General features: G+C 48.9%; 2 protein-coding genes across 2 annotated transcripts; one reads left to right on the forward strand and one right to left on the reverse strand.

The window, feature by feature from the left end:
* Nucleotides 1-1,963: 1,963 nt before the first annotated feature.
* GTPBP2 (GTP binding protein 2) lies at nucleotides 1,964-9,833 on the reverse strand. The gene is made up of 12 exons (XM_004673522.2): nucleotides 9,578-9,833; nucleotides 7,661-7,687; nucleotides 7,180-7,364; nucleotides 6,718-6,826; nucleotides 6,371-6,568; nucleotides 5,905-6,079; nucleotides 5,540-5,759; nucleotides 5,000-5,135; nucleotides 4,807-4,865; nucleotides 4,057-4,228; nucleotides 3,459-3,623; nucleotides 1,964-3,226 (listed from the first exon to the last, which is right to left on the reverse strand). The coding sequence occupies exons 1-12, from the start codon at nucleotides 9,761-9,763 to the stop codon at nucleotides 3,050-3,052; spliced, it is 1,809 nt and encodes a 602-aa protein (XP_004673579.1). The 5' UTR covers nucleotides 9,764-9,833; the 3' UTR covers nucleotides 1,964-3,049.
* A 4,368-nt stretch (nucleotides 9,834-14,201) lies between these two features.
* Nucleotides 14,202-17,357, forward strand: MAD2L1BP (MAD2L1 binding protein). The gene is made up of 3 exons (XM_004673523.2): nucleotides 14,202-14,273; nucleotides 14,783-15,048; nucleotides 15,838-17,357. Exons 1-3 carry the CDS (start codon nucleotides 14,228-14,230, stop codon nucleotides 16,348-16,350), a joined length of 825 nt encoding a protein of 274 aa, XP_004673580.1. The 5' UTR covers nucleotides 14,202-14,227; the 3' UTR covers nucleotides 16,351-17,357.
* The last annotated feature ends 23 nt before the right edge of the window (nucleotides 17,358-17,380 follow it).

The raw sequence follows: 17,380 nt of genomic DNA on the forward strand, positions 1-17,380 counted from the left end.
CTGCACCTCTGGCCTGTACCCTAGTTCCATATGCATAAATAAATAATCTTTTAAAATAAAAGTTTAGCAAAATATTCTGTTGGACAGTTGCAAATAATTCCTTGAGTAAAGTATGAGGTTTAAGAATGTGGTAAAGACTAAAGGGATAACTAGTTTAGGGCAGGGTAGCTAGAGGAGGTATTACTGAATTTCATACTTGTAAATCCTATTAAAGTGACAATTTTTAGCCAATGGCTCTTCTACCTCTTGGAATTTTGTTCTCATGTAAAATGAGCTTGCTACTGGACCAGTTCAGGAACTTGTTTAGATTGTATTAAGTCATGAGCAGAATTGGATCATCTCTAGAGCCTTGCCTACTCTGATTTGAAGAACACCTCAGCTATCTTAGTATTTGAGAAACACTGATCTAAAAGATCCCACGGGGCAGGTTTGTAGAGGGCAGTGACTTTAATTCTTAAGGTGCAGATTTACAAAGTCCTTGGGCTTTCAGGGTCACTGGTATTATCTCTTCCCTATTGAAATATGAATTTTTAGTGTAGGCTCTTAATTATTATAGTGTTTTTTACTTGTCTACGTGTATAGTACTATGTTCTTAATCTGCTTTTGGGTTTTCTAATGTGAGAAACCTAGAATTATACAGAGAACCCAACTGAAGATGCTTAACTAAGCTAGATGGTGGGGCAATAGGCAGGGCAAATGGTGTCCATCTCCCTACCCCCATACATATACACAAACCAACTTTTTAAAGCTTATTTAGATGTGGGGGAGAGGAGCTGTATTTAGTTTGAAGAAGGGATAACATTTGAAAACCAGGAAATTCCTTCCTCACAAAATTTTCCTGTTAGTTTTTTTTTTGAAGGCTGGAATTCATAACAGATACTCAGTAGTATATCGAATATACTACTGGGGTAGGGAAAAACTGCCTTAAATACCTATTAAATCTTCCTAAATCTTCTGTTATGTAGCAGAGCTCACTAGTTTTTAAGAGATGTCTCATTAAGTACTGAACTGACTCCAAAATTTCCTATCTTAATTTAGAGAAGTTTGAAGCTTAAGATGAAGCAGTCATCTTATAGGTTCTATACAGATCAAGTTTAGGCAGTTTTGAACACATTGGTTTACTGGAAGGGGTCATATAGAAATACAATATGATGGAAACTTTAGTTGCATTGGACTTCTAAAGGCCAAGATTAGTGTGTGTATGTCTGGTGGGTAATCAATAAAGGTATCAGTGCAGCCTACTATCTGTTGTCTTGGTAATGCCAAACTTGCCCCAGCATACTAGCAAAACACCTGCAGAGGGACAGCAGGCAGACTCGCAGAGGTCGGTGTTAGATGAATGCTGTATTATCTTTTGCCTTATTGCTGTTTGTCAGCATCTATACAGGAGAATGTAAACAGCTCTTAGTTGGTGACATAAGAGGAATTGCTTCAATCATAGTTCTCAGTGTAGCAGGAAGCTACTTTGATACTGTAGATTCTGTGGAGGCAGAATGCCCTATAGGACCTTGGGCCACATTTCTTGGTTTCTTTTGCAAGGCTCAGTACTGAAAATGCAGCCCCTGCTTTATGTGTTGACCTTAACCTTGGGCCCAATATTTCTCTACCCATAAAAATGTATTAAGGAACTCTGGTGGTTTGGTTTAGGTGGCCCTCATAATTCTAAGAAGCCAGCTTTGGCGTGCTAGTCTCCAGATCTCTTATCAGGGTACACGCCAACTCCCAAATATGGAGCATTTGAAAAGTATCACTTTCATTTTCTATTAAGCTCAAAGAACTGCACAAAACACTTCAAAATGCTTAGCCACAGTGCTGAAACACTGGCTGCATGTGGGGGAGAGGAGGAAGAAGTGAAATACCAAATGGGCCCTTTTCCCCCGTTCAGGCTTAGTGTAAAGGTTTCACTGGTCTCTAAATGCTAAAGAGGAATCTAGCTCTTCAAGTTGGGCCTGTATCTTAAGCATAAGCACAGTGTGTTCAATAAAACATCTTTATTCTGTACAATATATATGTGTATTTAAATATATATTTATATATATATATATATATTTATGCAGAGCAACCTCAACCAACAAATCCCTGAGTCCATGGGAACCCAGGACACTAACAAAGGGAAAGGAGGGTCCATGCCCTAACAATTAGGAAATAATGGCAACATCTTTCCCTTTCCTCCAGGTTCCCTGCAACAGAGAGAAAGGGATGATCACCGCAAATTACTAAAACAAGAGGACTTACGTGGAGCAGGAAAAGGGGAAGAGGGTGGCGGGATGAGGAGCTGTGCATCAGATCCCTAACCACCAGCCCGGGAAAGTAAAACATGCTGTTTGATCCAGCATTAACACATCACTGCAGAGGAGGGGGACAGGATCGATCAACATGCAGCTGACCTTCGGTTTGCCGAGATTTAGCTCGGCAGCCCCACGCCTGGGCCAGCAGAACAAATAGCACCTGTGGGGCCTATGAGAGCGAAAACTGGGGAAATGACCCTTGAGTGAAGGGAAGGAAGATAAAGCTGAGGAATAGGCTTCATGTGTCAGCACAGGGAAGGAGCACTATCATTCACTGTCCCTGTGCCATTTCTTCATACTCTGGGCCACCAGATGTCTTTCGTCCACAGCCAGGTAGAGATGAGCAACTTACATGACTTTGAGAAGAGGTATAGAAAAAGGAGCGCTTCAAGGGCCACCCCCAGTTGTTACAGCAATTCCTGAAGTTCAGGGATAACACTGGTGAATCATGCCCGGTCCTGAGTGAGGCCGAGGTGGTGGTCAGCTCCCTCCAGTAGACAGGCCATGGGGTTGCCACAGGCGATGAGCCAGCCAGAAGGACACACACTGCTGAGGACAGCCCTGAATTCTGTCTTCTCCACCAGGACTGCCCCTCCCTGACCACACCAAGCTTGGCACCTCTCCAGAGGTGGCAGGGCGCAGTGACAGAGCACCCCTCTTTCTCTAACCTATTAACACACAGAGCCGCCAACGGGCAGCATGACTGGAAGTCACCATATATATTGTAGGGACAGCAATAGAGCTGTGCCTGCTGGAGGAGTTCAGAAGCCCATGTTGGCTTGCGCCTCTCCTGCTGCAATGGCTTGCACATCAGTGACATGGCCGATGCCCTTGGTGACACCCTCCCGGAACAGCAGCTTGGCGCCCACCTTCAGGTATTCTGGGTGTTTCAGGAAGCGGAAACGTACCACTGCCTTCTCCCCTGTCCGCAGCTTGTCCTGCAGCAGATATTTGGTCACTGGCCTTGGCTGTTGCCTCCCATCCCTTTTGCTACCAGCCGTGGCTTTCCACCCTCGGATCCTAGCAGCTTGTATCCACCCTAAGTGGGGCTTTGTTCCCGTTGCAGAATCAGGGAGTTTTCTAGGAGTCTGGGACTGGGATTCCTTTCTGAAGGCAGGAGAAATCTGACTTTTCCCTGGAAAAACGGGGACATGGCTGGTTCCCTCTCACCTTGGCATGGATCTTTTCCACCACTGCCGTCTGACGTACGTTGCCCACGTGTACTGTTACCTGGAAGCCTCGTCGGAAGGTGGTGGCATGGAACAGTAGGACTATCTCTGCCTCGAACACTGAGCAGATGGTGGGGTTCATCTCAGGGCTCACCATCACCATGCCCTGGGGAGGCACAGTCCCCAGACCCAGTAAGGGCAGACATCCAATTAAGTCTTTCTCCCCAGACACCCTTACAACCTTTTGCTCCAGAATTTTCTTCCTCTAGACTTTAAACACAGAAACCTCAGAAGACAATGTTCAAAACTTTCCTTAACAGGAAACCTTCCACATTCACCTCTCACATTCTCTAATTCATCTAATGCTATGTTTTTAGGGTCCTGGGCCCTTGGTTTGCACCAGTGATTCACAGTTAATAATCTGCACTTCACGAGAAAGACTTTAAGCCTTTCTCATCACACACGACCGTCTTTATAACCAGCTTCCTGGGTCAGAGGCTGTTTCTTCCCCTGAGTGCCTCTTAAGCACTCAGGTACTTCTCATTCAAGTAGCCAGTCTACCACTTCTGTTTCCTCTCCAAACCACCCTCCCACCTCACCTTTCGAAGGAGCGCTCGGTCAAAGTCCCCGAGGGCCAATGTAGCAGCCTGACCAGCTCGCAGCACTCGACAGGCAGAGCGGTTGCGCTGGATGCTGCATACTCTCAACTCCAGGAAGCAGCCATCGTCAGTGGGGCCAACCACCAGCTGGTCTCCCTCACGGCAAATCCCACTGCAGCCCAGAGGGCAGGTAGCACAGTGTCAGCAGAGGCTCCCCTTCCTACTTCTCTGCTAGGGTCACCCAACACACTCTTTTCCTTCTGAGGTTTCTAAGGGTGAGTTTCTCAGAGGGAAAGAAACCCTAAATTCTGAGTTGGAGGTAGGGAGATGGATGGCTGCCCCAGTCCACAGTTTAGCCTTAAAGGATAATTCTAGCAAAAGCTAGTAGTGACGGCTGGCTGGCTGGTCTGACGTGGAATACCTGATCCCTCAAGAATAAGTTATCCTCTGGGTTTCCTTTGTCCACTTTGGAGTTTTTAGGGACCTCTCATTCCTTACTTGGACGTGAATATACTCCAAGTTTCCTCCTGGGACAAAGACCCTCAGGGACCCGGGTATTCCTAGTAAGTAGCAATAATGTTTCCCCCCTCATAAGCCAACAGAATGGTTTGCTCCACAATTACCAGTGGAAAACCAATCTGTGCATAAACACATCCTTTAGCTGGGCGCTATTCAGCCACAGGGCTTCCTTTGGGTCCAGTATGTGGGTATGTGAGCTCAGTGGGTTGGGTAGCAAGCAAGACAATTCACCTGGAAAGTGTCCCTCCAACAACTGTCCCCACCTCTGGTACAGTGTAGATTTCATCCACCTAAAGCCAAGGAAAAGCCCATCAATGGCTTGCCAAGTAAGGCTAGCAGGTCCAAAATCTCTAAACTGACCTGGGGCTTGGTCAGCATGTCACTTGCAGCTCCCAGTTCTCTGCCCGTTTGCAAGGCCAGTTACCTGGAATTCTGTCAGCTGCTGCATGAGTTCCTCTTGCTCTTTGCTGTTGGTAAGTGGTGGCAGGATATTGAGAAAGACTTTGAGCAGGTCTAGACTCTCTCCAGACACACTGGACAATGTGAAGATAGGAGTGACACTGCAGAGGGAGGATGGATAGATAAGGAAAGTTCTAAGAGGAATCAGAGGTTACAGACCCATGTATGAAAAGGTAAGCTACACTTTGGGAGGCTCGGGCCCATCTCTTCTATCGGCTACACTTCTCAGGAGCTCTGAGACCTCTCTCTGTGAACCAGCCAAGGAATGTGGCCCATCCCAAAACCCAAGGGAGAGGAAAATGCCAGGAAGATCACTTGTCTCCAGAGTTCCAGGTCCCAGTAAGGCTCTGCTGGCTTGCAAGAAGGGTCAAATCCTTTAGCCAAGACCCCTCCCTTAGTCCCAACCTGAAAAGTCACAGAACTGAGGCAGAACTGGTCAGGTCCTGAGGACGTCATGTTCCTGGGCCCTGTGGCAGCCTTCTCTGTGGGAGTGAGAAAGGCTTACTTGGGTGACTGGGCAAACTGCTGGGCAGCAGTGACAGCATCATCCTCTGAGGTGACCAGCATGGGAACCTTGTGGCAGCCAGGCTGCTTAAGGACCCGCTCTAGCTGGCGCACTGTCCTCTCCACTGTGGTCTTGGCACAGAGGTCCACCTTACTGACCACGATGAAGAAGGGCACTTTCAGGGCCAGCGCCAGTCCCAGATGTTCCCTTGTGGTGCCAGCTGATTCAGAGAAGGCAGGCGGCAAGAGAAGAGCACAGGGAAGGGAGAAAAGGGAACAAGATTTGAGACTCTCAGATTTGAGGTCCAGGGTAGGAGACAGTGAGACAACCCCTTCTGGCCCCGGCCCTGCCCCAATGCCTCGTACCAATCCCAGTGTTAGCACTGACGAGGAGCAGGGCACAGTCGGGGCAGTATGAGGTGAGGCCAAAGATGGTGGTGTGCAGGTACTTGTGGTGGCCTGCCAGGTCGATGAAGGTGATCATCTTGGAGCTGCTCTCACAGATCTCTTCTGCCGTCCGTGAGTCACTGTAATTCACCACCTGGCCCAGAGCCCCGGGCTCTCAGTGCCCCCTGCCAGCCTCCCCAACCCTTTAAGAGTTGCCAGGCCCTACACCAGTCCCTGGGTGACCCTGCTTTTTTACCCTGAGCCCACTTTTAAGTTAACTCAGTTAATTCCCCATTTGTTTCTAAGGAGGAGCTTATGCAGCACCCTCAGGGCCTTCACTGACACGGCTTCACAGTCTCCATACTCTGCCCTAGGATTCTGTCCTTCATCGCTACCATCCCAACCTTAAAGTCTGGCCCCACTGGGTCCCCTTGATTGCATGCACCTCTCCCTTGCTGTTAAAGCCCAGGATCTCGAAGCTGATGCTGGAGGTCCGGCCAGACTGAATCTCATGCAGGTGGCGGAAAAGGTTGAGACGAGCCCGGCCCCGCCCATTGTCCAGCTCTCCCTGGGTCAGGACTCCAAGCAGTGTTGACTTCCCTGAGTCCACATTTCCCAGGACGGCCACACGAAGGTCTAGGAACTGTGGATGAATTGCCAGAGTAAGAGCTGTAATCTCTCGCCTTTTGCCACTGAAAGTTGGGTTACAGGTAGTGACAGGCCAGGGAAGAGCCTACCACCACAGGGCCCTCCCAGGGACAAAGGGTGAGAGAGTCAGAGATGTGTACTCACCTGTTGGTTGTCGGGGACTTTTCGTACCAGCACCTCTGTGATCTTCCGAGGCGTGTCACTATCATAATCTACTTCCCGCTCTCGGAGAACAGTGATGTCTGCCCCAACCCTGTCACAGCAAAGCCACATCTGCCATATCTTCTTTGTGCTCTTCCTCCACCATCCCCAGCCTGGCTCTGGACCAGTGATATTTCCATAATTCCCACAGAGCTCCCAACACCTTACTTCACTTCTTACCACCCTCCAACTTGCCCCACATTCATCGCTGTCTTTAAACAAATAAACCTTAAAATCAGTGGGGAAAAATGCCGAGGTCAAGGTGGAGGTGCAAGGGACTCTTACACTCCCCACTTCAGCTCTCTGTCAAGAGAGCTGGTCCCTCAGGCCTAGGAGATGGGAGTAGGCCTGCAGCCTCCCCAGAGTACAGTAAATGGGAAGTAAGGGGGAGGAGGGGAAGCATACTTCTCAGCCATCCGGTGCAGGGTCTTGAGGGAGGCCCGCATCTCTTCCTCAGCCAGCCCCACCAGCAGCCCATTGTCCTCTACCCCAATCTGGTAGACGGCCTCACCACGGCCCTCCTGGAGCCGCCACTTCATCTGTGTCACCAGGTGCTCAAAGCGGTACTGGGATGGATTCACCAGTTTCAGCTTAGGACAGGTGAGGGATCGTGAGAAGGTAAAATCAGAAGCTCCTCCTAAACACACAAGGTTGCCTCCCCTCCCCGTCCCCCTTCGTCGCCTGTCCTGCTGCAAGGACCAGGACCATTCCTGCAGCCCCTCATCCTCAGTCCTCTAGCAGTGAGCCCCCAACTAAGAGAATGACACACAGAGCCCTCACCCTGAGCCACATTCCTAATCTGCTATGGATCATGAAATTGGAAGGATCTCAGAGAAATCACCCCACACCCCAAGGATAACCTGCCCCGCCACAGGAGAAGACTCACTTTATATTCGATGTTTCCATCTTCAGCCTGAAAAGAAACCGGGAGCAGTCACCACACACCATCCAGACCCAGCCTCTACTGCCCCCTGACTCTCACTGCCACAGGTGACTAGCTTGAGAAAGCAGGAAGTCCCATGGCACCTGCTAGCTGGAGGCCTAGCAAAGGTCACTGGCAAATTGCCCTCAGTCCCCAAGCACCTGTCAGGAAGAAAGGCCACTAATAATTATCCACCTAAGTCAAGAACAGAATCCCTCTTCTGATCCCTGGCAGCACATTCTTATCAGATACAAGATCACCTCTTCCTTCTCCCTAGGGCCTCAAACTACTATATGTCTCCTGTCCCAGGCTGCTAAACCCATTCTTTGCCACTCTCTGGGAGACCCCCTTTTCCTCCAACCACACCCCACTTGGCGGATGTCATCCCCAGTAAGAGGCTGCAAGAGGACAAGGATCTGGAGCAGAGCCAAGAGGTAAGCTTAGCAGTGGTCACTACTAGCCCAGTAAGAGCAATCCAGGTGAGAGAGGAGTGGGCACCAAAGTTGGGGCTGAGATGAAGAAAAGGAACTCAGAAAACATAATAAAGGGGACAGGCTCCACAAACCAGACTCGGTGGCTTTTACCTCCTGTCCTCTAACCCTCAGCTGAAATTTTGAACCTACCCTACAATCTCCTCTACCTCTTCCCTGTATCAGATGACACACACAGAAACATCCTGTTGCTTGAGCCTTCAAATCTAGGATGCAGAGGGGTGTGAGATTTGCATCTGCCTATCCTGCAATCAACACTATTTCTCTCTGACCATTTTCTTTTTCTCTTTTTTACATTTTAAAAAGACAGGTTTATTAGGAAAATGAGAAAGAAAAAAGTCACAGGCAGACAGGAGAGCTGCCTAGCCATTTTATTTTTAATCTTCCCTTCCTGTCATCTTTCCACTCCAGCAAGGGACAGACCTAACAGGTCTTCACCCATAATCTTCACCTCATGGATTACTCCACTTCATGCTGTTTCCTCATCAACAAAGACCTTCCTTTTTACTCTCTTGCTGGAGATGAAGAATTAGGATGGATGGTTTTCGAGAAGTAATACAAGGATGATGGCCTAGAGCAATGGTTCTCAAAGTGAGGGCCCAGAAGCATTAGCATCACCTGAGACTTGTGTAAGAATGCAGATTATCAGGCCTATTTTGACCTACTGAATCAGAACTTCTAGGGAGGGGGCAGCAATCCAGCTGATTCTGTTATATACTAAACTTTGATAACCACTGGCTTAAGACTCTACCTGTGGGTCCTCCCTTTCCTCCAAGGGAAAGAGTAGCAGTTATTCTCTACCTTAGGGATAGAAAGAACAGACTTGGGGCAGGTGTCTCCAATTCCTCATAGGACAGAAGATTAAGGCTGCTGGTGTGTGTGTGTGTGTGTGTGTGTGTGTGTGTGTGTGTGTGTATACACACTCGGGGATACAGAGAACATATTGCTCCTTTCCCGGGTTCTCCCCACCTCCCCGTGGAACAAGTTTAGGAAACTCGTCTTCCTCATCCCTACACACAGCCGTCCCTTGCCCAGCTGCAAAACAAGGGGAGTGGTTGGGGGGATGGCGGGGGAAGGACAGCGGCATTCTACTCTGCTTTCCCCAAGGAGGTCGGAGTGGGATCCCTTTTCCCCACTTCTTCCGTTGTTATCTAGATCAGAATGAGGGGGGATCTTCCTCCTTCTAACTCCCAGAGGTCCTGATACCGGAGGGGAGATCTATTTTCTCAGTCCCTCCTCCCTGGAGTCCTGGGACCGGAAGAAGGGTTTCACCTTTCCCCAGGGGTCTTCACACCAAAGAGGGGGTGTTAATTCTGTGTCCCTCTTTCTTGGAGTCCCGAGAACGGAAAGGAATCGTTTCTTCTTACCCCACCATTTCTCAGATACTCACCTCGGGGGGCAGGTATGGGGGATTGTTGGCTTTGCCCCCTCTGTTCCTTCCGTTCTTTTTCTTCCCCTTCGGGCCCCCGCAGCCGCTGCTGCCGCCGGCCCCCCTAGCCTTGAGGGTTCCGCCCACGGCCGGGCCCCCTCCGGGCCGGCAGCAGCCGCCGAACAGCTCCGATACCCGTGAGTCCATCCGCTGCTGCCGCCAGCCCCCCGCCCGGCCCCTCCCCCCCGCCACCGCCACCGCCCCTACTGCCACCACCGCGTCCGGCCAGCCAGAGGAGAGCGGGGTGGGGCCCTGCAAGGCCACGCCCCCACCGTGCCCGGTCTGAGTCGCGTCAGAAACAGCCGCGGGGCACCACGGGATATAGAGTCCTCAAGCCTGGCACTTTTCTCAAAAGAGTGCGCTATGATCCTACAACTCCCAGGAGACATTGCGGCTCAATGTGGCCGCGTGTGGCTTCGGGCGCTGGGAAGGAGCGCGCCTTTGCCTGCAAAGACTTAAGGGAGATGTAGTTTGTTTTATGGTCTCCGCGCTCTGAGCGGGTCTTTTCCTAGGGCCTGCGGCGAAGTTTAGAACCCGTGATCTGAGGGGCGGGGCAGCCAGGGAAGCCGTATGGCTTGCATCAGAACTGTTTTGTGGGCATTGCTGGTTTGGCCCTTTATCGCGTTTTGGAATCGGCCAGCTACAAAGTTCAGGGCCCCTGGTCCCTCCAGCCTCCTGGCTTTGCCTCTGCCTCAGTTTCTTCTCTGACGGCCAGCGTGCCGTCTGGGTGAATCAGGGCATAAGCTAGGGCGGAGGCGGATGGTGGTTAGCTTAATTATGGCTGTTATTGTTGCGATGATTATGCCGCCTTTACATAGTAGTCACAGCTTTATTACAGCTGGCACCCTCCGGGGGCTGGTTTTAGCCGTCGGAGTCACTGCCGTGGCTCCGACACGAGACCAGGACCAGTAAACCAGTTTTGCTGCCTGAAGGCAACGAGGATGCCGGAAGCAAGTATTACCCCTCCCCTTTGTTTTGAAGCTGAACCAATCCGGAACAACCGAGTTTGGTTTTAAAACCAAACTGTGGAAGGGACCAGGCCCCTATTTGGGGCGGGACTGGAAATCCGGTTACGTCAATCACTACGAAGAAGGGGGAAGTTAAGTGTCCTGAAATAGAAACTTGGCTGAGGCCCCAGGGGATTGCTGACTCTTGCCAAACCATCTTTCTTGCTCTTTAGGGTTCTCGAAGTCAACGAAGAGTAAACGCATTCAAGCGACATAAACCATTGTGTAAGATACTAGAAAGGCAGTGTGAAGAAGCAGTTAGTGTTCCTATATAAGAGTCAAGACGCTAGGATTCGATTCCCAGCCCCAGTCTATTTCATGACTCACCAGTCACCATAAATTTACTTCCCTTTTCTTCACAAACAGCAACATGCTTTCACACAGCCAAGAAATAGAACAGCTCTTCCCTCCAGACCTCAGTTTTCCTTGGAAAGCTAGAAGCAGCAACAGTGGCTTACCTCTGGTAATCCTTTCAGGGGTTCAGACCTGGTGCAGTCCATGGTTTCCCCCCCAAGACCACAAGGAGGGAGGCAGGTTAGAGATCATGTAGTTGCTGTCAACATGGCATACTCCCCCAAAGAGTGGGAGCATGAGGACAAAAATCAGCAAAAAGGCCTCGCAGATCCAACTAATTCTGCAGTCTTCAGTGGTTGAAAACACCTGTGACTTTTCTCTTCTCAACCCTGTTCAATTGAAGGAAGGTTATGCTGCAGTGGTCAACCCTTCCCATGGATACAACCCCAGCAGGGAAACTGCTACTTAAAGACTGAGTCAAAGGGCACAGTGAGAGATCTCAAGAAGGATGGGGATTGGAAGGAAAAACTAAGACCATTCCCCCAACGTTCTCATCACCACCAGTTCTGGACTCTCCTGATAACTAAGGCCTCCTGCACTGACCTGATAACATTTGCCCTCTCATCTTCAAGGATCTTTCAGTCACCCCGACACACAATTTCACATTTCATGTCAATCCCCTTGTCTCCTAAGTGGGTAATTTTTTTAAGAGATGGGCAGGGATAACCATTTTTGATATCCCTGAACAACCAAGCTTACCGCCAGCAGGAATGAAGGCTAGAAGAGGAAGGAGTAGGCTGAAACAGCAGTGTCTTTCCAGGAGATCAGAGTCCAGGGAGATGGGAGGTAGTATATGTGTTTGGTTTCCCAAAGGGGTTACTTATAAGGTGCTTGGCTATGTATATATATATGTCATAGGTACACACACACACACAAATATTTCTCCTGGTATGCAATTAGTCATTCTTTGTGTATAGTACCTTCACATACATTTTAAACAGACTTAGCAATCTTTCCCTTATACTTTGATTTTATATCATGCCTAGACAACATCACTGCTAGGTTATAAATTACACCCCAATATTTTCTCCTAGAACTTTTGAGGTTTATTTTTATGTTCATCTTTTTTTAAAAAAAAAGATTATTTATTTATGCACACAAGAACTGGGGTGCAGGCCAGAGGTGCGGGATGGGGTGAGAGGATTCACCAGAGAAAGAGTGGGGTCAGAACAGGCAGATCTACTGAGATACACTGCTAAGGGGAGTAGCAGGCAGGTCAGGAGAGGAAAGAGAGGTCTGCCATACCATGTGGGTCAGCTCCTTGTCCGGGAATTAGACTTGTGCCGCAATGTCTTCAGATACCTTCACAGTGCTGTGATTTACCCATTGTGCCAACAGGGAGGGCCCTATTTTTACAGTTAAGTGCCTAATTCATTTGGATTTATCCCTTATGTGGGATGTGTAGAGGAAACCAATTTTATTTTTTTTCTTCTTGATGGATAGGGAATTGTCACAAGTTATTTGCTGTGAAAACTAAGTCTCACCAACTATCACAATCTCTCTCTCTCATACACTGAGATATATAGATCAGTTTCTGAACTTTTTTTTTTCCTTTCTATTTCCAGCACCTCATCATGTTTTGTTTGTTTACTACTTAGTCAATTCCACAGTATATTAATCTTTGTAATTTCATTGCATCTTTTTGAGCTCTGGCTCCTATTTCCTGAAATCTTTGTTTTTTAAACTTCCCTCACCTGATATTTGTCCTTAATTCTTTAAACTTCTTTGGCTACTCTTCAGTCTCTTCCACACTCTTTTCTCTCTTTGTCCATCCTCTAAACATTAGTGCATTCAGGATCCCAGTTTATCCTGAGTGTCCTTATCCACTCCCATGCTTCTGACTCTCAAATACATCTCTCTAAATATATTTTTTTAAAGATTTATTTACTTTTATGCGTACAGAACTGGGGTATAGACTAGAGAGGCAGGGGCATAAGAGGATTCACCAGAGACAGAGTGGGGAGCAGAACAGGCAGATTGATGAAGTACACTGCTGAGGGGAGCAGCGGTCAAGTCAGGAGAGGTCTGTTGGGCCATGTGGATCACCTCCCGGTGGGGGATCGAACTTGCACTGAAGTGGCTGAGGCCAGCTTGCAGTGTTGCACTTTAACCCACTGTACCACCAGGGAGGGCCTCTCTCTAATCCTAATGCTTTTCCTAAATATCTCTTCACTATCCAGTGAAATAGAAAATTCAGTAATGAAAAACTGAATTCAACTTTCTCCCTTACCCATGTCCCCCAAAACCTGGTCCTCAGCTAGTATTTCCTCTATTTTTGAATGGCACAACTGGCACAGAGCTATTGGGAAGAAAAAAAGAAACAACTGATCTTCATGGTAGTCTCTTTATAAACTTCTTTCTGAGATCAGTCAAGTCATGCTCATTGGATTTACTTAATTCTCTCTAGGGTTTCTTCAGTTCTCTCCACCTCACTGTGAATACCATAATTCAGGTCTCTCACCATACACTTGGGTAATTGCAGTTGCCAGTTTTAACTGGTATCCCTGCCTCCTCTCTTATCCTCCCTATAATCTAATCTCTACCCAGCATCCAATGTAGATTAAATTTATGTAAATTTAATTATGTCACTTCCCTATTTAAACTCTAGCTCCCTCCCTACAGGGTCAAATACAAACACAGAGCCTATGAGGCCTTGGCATGATCAGGCTCTTGTCTGCTGACCACAGCCTTAACTCTACAATCTGTACTCCTTGACCAGAGGATGCTTTTGTCTCTCAGGGTCTCCAGACCTGTAGGGCATCTTCTTGAAAATTCTCATCCCACAGGTCACAGCCTCCTTCTGAGGCATTCCAGTTCTTCACATTCACAGGCCCTATACCCCTCATTTTATAATTCACGACACTGTATACAGCGGGTGCTTCTGGCTTGCCTGCCGCAGTCTCCAGTACCTAGGTCAGGGTCTGGCACGAAATAGTTGCACAGTGAACGCAGGAGCGACCGGCAGCGGGAGGGGCGTGTCTTTCGGAAGTTAGCGCTCGGCGGCTGAGAGAGCGAGGGTTCCTTGTTGGGGAAGGGTTCGGCGTGTCCCCGCGAGGCGTGCCCCCGCGAGGGTGTTAAGGAAGGCGCTCAGGCCTCAAACCCCAACCCAGCCCAGCTTGGATCCACTTCATAGCCGCGGCACCGCGCCCTCACTTCCGGTTCTGCGGAGCCGGAAGTCGAGGCTTTGGCTTCCCATGATACCCTGCGGGACACCTATTCAAACCGAACTGAGAAGAGGGAGGAGGTGGCGATGGCGGCTCCGGAGCCGGGAGTGCTGACCCGGATCGCTGTCCCTGGTAAGGAGGGGGGTTCGCAGCCCCGGGAGCCTGGGAGACAGTTTCCGCCCTGCTGTCGCTTCTCCAGTCACTTAGCCTTCCCGGTTTCCCGACGTCTCTGTGGCTTTGGCCCGGTCCCGGTGACTCCATTGCCCCCGCCGCTCTGGACGCTCTTGCCCCTACTTTGCCTTCCTCTTGGCACCGTTCTGGACCCCGCTGGACTACATTTTCTTTCATTTTCAGATGAGGGCCTCCGCTTTCTGGGCGGGGCTTCAGTCGTTGTGTCTGAAGATACCCCCCTCTTTCCACTGCGCCCCCTATGCCCATCCTGCCGTCACTTACATCACCTTAGGCGACTGGAACACAGAATCTCCCTACCACTGCCCACATCCTAGGAGTTTTCGGAGGGAATACGCCTCTGTCGGGGCGTGTCCTCCGTAGCGGTGGCTGATGAGGCCATAAGGAATGGAAAGACTGACTTTGGCCTTTACGTTTTTCATTTTTCCCCTTTATTCCTCTGGCATTACCAGACATGGAGTGGTATGAGAATTCGGAGGAAACGCACAATTCCCAGATAGAACTGCTTGAGACTACCTCGGCCCAAGAACCTCCCAACCCCTCAGAGACCTTTCGCCCCAGAGACTGCATGGTGCCAGTGGTGTTTCCAGGGCCGGTGAGCCAAGAAGGCTGCTGTCGGTTTACTTGTGAACTTCTGAAGCATATCATGTACCAGCGCCAGCAACTCCCTCTGCCCTATGAACAACTTAAGCACTTCTACCGAAAACTTCCTCCCCAGGTAGGCATAGATTTTGGGACAAGTTGTTGGGGGAGACTATCACTCTGAGACCTTAGGCAGGTAAAAAAAGGAGGTCTACAAAATCTTCAAGGCCAGTGATCCTAAGCAGCTAGCTTCAGGAATGCATTGGGGCCTTGTGGCTTCTGTCACTTTGTCCCCATGCTAGTGCTTTCATAGTCTAGCCCTGCTAAATTACCAGTTCCTGAGCCTTTTCTGGGATTCAGCCGCGTGAATCAGTTTGCTTCTCATAGGTGTCTCCTCTGTCTGCGCTTGGTATTCAGCTCTCGTGAACTCTTCCATCTGCTTTCTACCTTTTAAAAGGTAGCCTTGGACCTCTGTTGTCTGTGTTCAGTTCGCTTTATACTTGGAATCTCACTTTGTCTATTCTCCCCTTTTTTCTCCTTCGTTTAATACTATTTCAGAGGGCAGCACAAATAAGCATGTGCTCATTTTTCCAAGGATTCCTGAAAGACCAACTCCAGAATCACCATTTTTGGACTAAATTATCTTCATTCCTGTTACCACACCCAGGACAACAAAAATTTGCCGCCTGCCAACCAACCTCCTTGATTTCTTTTAGTTGCTTATTTTGTTTTTGCTGCTCTTGGCATGGGAATATTATGGTTTGACACACAGTTTATTTCCTTTTTGACCTATTTCCCTATGAAAAAGCTCAGTGTTTGACCATGGGGTCCTCTGAATGGGAAACTCTCAACAGGGTTCTTCAAAGGGCATTATTTAGCGTCTCTCTACTTTGTCCTTCTCTCTTACCATTCTTTATCTTCACAGGCAGAGGATGTGGTGAAGAAGAAAAATCGGGCCACTGCTGAGGCGAGTAGCAGAAAATGCCAGCAAGCCCTGACAGAACTGGAAAGTGTCCTCAGCCACCTAGAGGGACTCTTTGCCCGGACTCTAGTGCCCAGAGTGCTGATTCTCCTTGGGGGAAATGCCCTAAGTCCCAAGGAGTTCTATGAGCTTGACTTGTCCCGCTTGGCCCCCAATAGCATGGACCAGAGCCTGAGCACAGCAGCTTGTTTGCGCCGTCTCTTCCGAGCCATTTTCATGGCTGATGCCTTCAGTGAGCTGCAGGCTCCTCCACTCATGGGCACCATTGTCATGGCACAAGGGCATCGCGACTGTGGAGAGGATTGGTTTCGACCCAAGCTCAACTACCGAGTACCCAGCCGGGGCCACAAACTGACTGTAGCCTTGTCCTGTGGCAGTCCTGCCATCCCAACCACTGCCTGGGAGGATTATATTTGGTTCCAGGCCCCGCTGACCCTGAAAGGCTTCCATGAGTGAATGGGGAACCTTCTTGATCGTGAACAGTGACTCAATTATTTTCCCCCTTGTGGCATCAGCTTTTGCTGATGGATTCTAGCCTGCCTGCCTGCCTCCTCTCTTCACATTTCCTCATGGCTGTGGCTATAATAATCATCTTTGAACAACACATCTTTGAATCAAAGGTTGATTTTTCTCAGAAGGTGCTGGGTAGATGATTCTGTTTGTGATCAGCTAACAGTCTTGGGCCCATAGACACACTTAAGAGGGTGGCTCTTTTCTGCTTTTTGCTGTGCTTTCCAGAAATCTTACTAGATGTAGTGTGGGTGTGTCTCATGAACTTAAATATAAAATGGCTAGATAGTGGTTTGCATTTTCTTGAAACTTTTGGCTAAAGAGAATTTCCTGGCTTGCGGCTAGAGTACTTTGGCCTTTCTCCTTGCCTTCTTATGCTTCAGGGCTTTAGTTTCAGGCCAGTATGGGAAGTAAAGTGACTTACTAGGTTTCTATCACAATTTGATAGGAAAGTTGGGACTAAGTCCTTATTAGCCAACTCTCGCCCTTTGTTCTTTCCTTACCACTTGCTGGCTTTTGTGATCCTTAAAGTAGCTGCCCAAAGCAGAGGTCACATGCGAGGGGGTCTGAGAATACTGTCTTTGCAAGCTGTAGGCTAGAGGCCCAGACCCCAGCACTTCCCTTTGTTAATCAGTTCCTTGAAGCCAAATGTCCCTCTGCCTTCTCTGGTGGCTTCTAGCAGCTACTATTGTCTCTGCAAACACTTCCCCCCCTTCCTGTGGCGATTCCTCCTCACCTACATTGCTGAGTCGGCTACATGTCCTTGCTTTTATTCTCTTCCTTACTACTGCCCTAACCACTAAGTCTTGACTTTTGTCCCTAAGGAACCCTGCTTATATTTTAAGTTGAGGACAGAATCCTCAATCTACTGCTGTTGGAGATAGATATGTGTGTGTGTGCGTGTGCATGGGTGCCTGTGTCTGTAAGTACAACAGACACATAAACAATAGAAATATAAACTTTTTTTATGCTTAAG

Source organism: Condylura cristata, unplaced genomic scaffold (assembly GCF_000260355.1).
Source record: "Condylura cristata isolate star-nosed mole 26May11 unplaced genomic scaffold, ConCri1.0 scaffold00001, whole genome shotgun sequence".
Classification (NCBI taxonomy): domain Eukaryota; kingdom Metazoa; phylum Chordata; class Mammalia; order Eulipotyphla; family Talpidae; genus Condylura; species Condylura cristata.

Bases quoted from the DNA above. Each gene is read 5' to 3' on its own strand.
- GTPBP2 (XM_004673522.2), bottom strand. From the start codon at position 9,763: ATGGACTCACGGGTATCGGAGCTGTTCGGCGGCTGCTGCCGGCCCGGA. The intron at 4,866-4,999 runs GTAACTGGCCTT...CCTTGGCTTTAG, and splicing joins AGCAGCTGACAGAATTCCAG to GTGGATGAAATCTACACTGT. The intron at 4,229-4,806 runs GTGAATTGTCTT...TCTGGGCTGCAG, and splicing joins GTTGGAGGGACACTTTCCAG to TGGGATTTGCCGTGAGGGAG.
- MAD2L1BP (XM_004673523.2), top strand. From the start codon at position 14,228: ATGGCGGCTCCGGAGCCGGGAGTGCTGACCCGGATCGCTGTCCCTG. The intron at 14,274-14,782 runs GTAAGGAGGGGG...TGGCATTACCAG, and splicing joins GACCCGGATCGCTGTCCCTG to ACATGGAGTGGTATGAGAAT. The intron at 15,049-15,837 runs GTAGGCATAGAT...TTATCTTCACAG, and splicing joins ACCGAAAACTTCCTCCCCAG to GCAGAGGATGTGGTGAAGAA.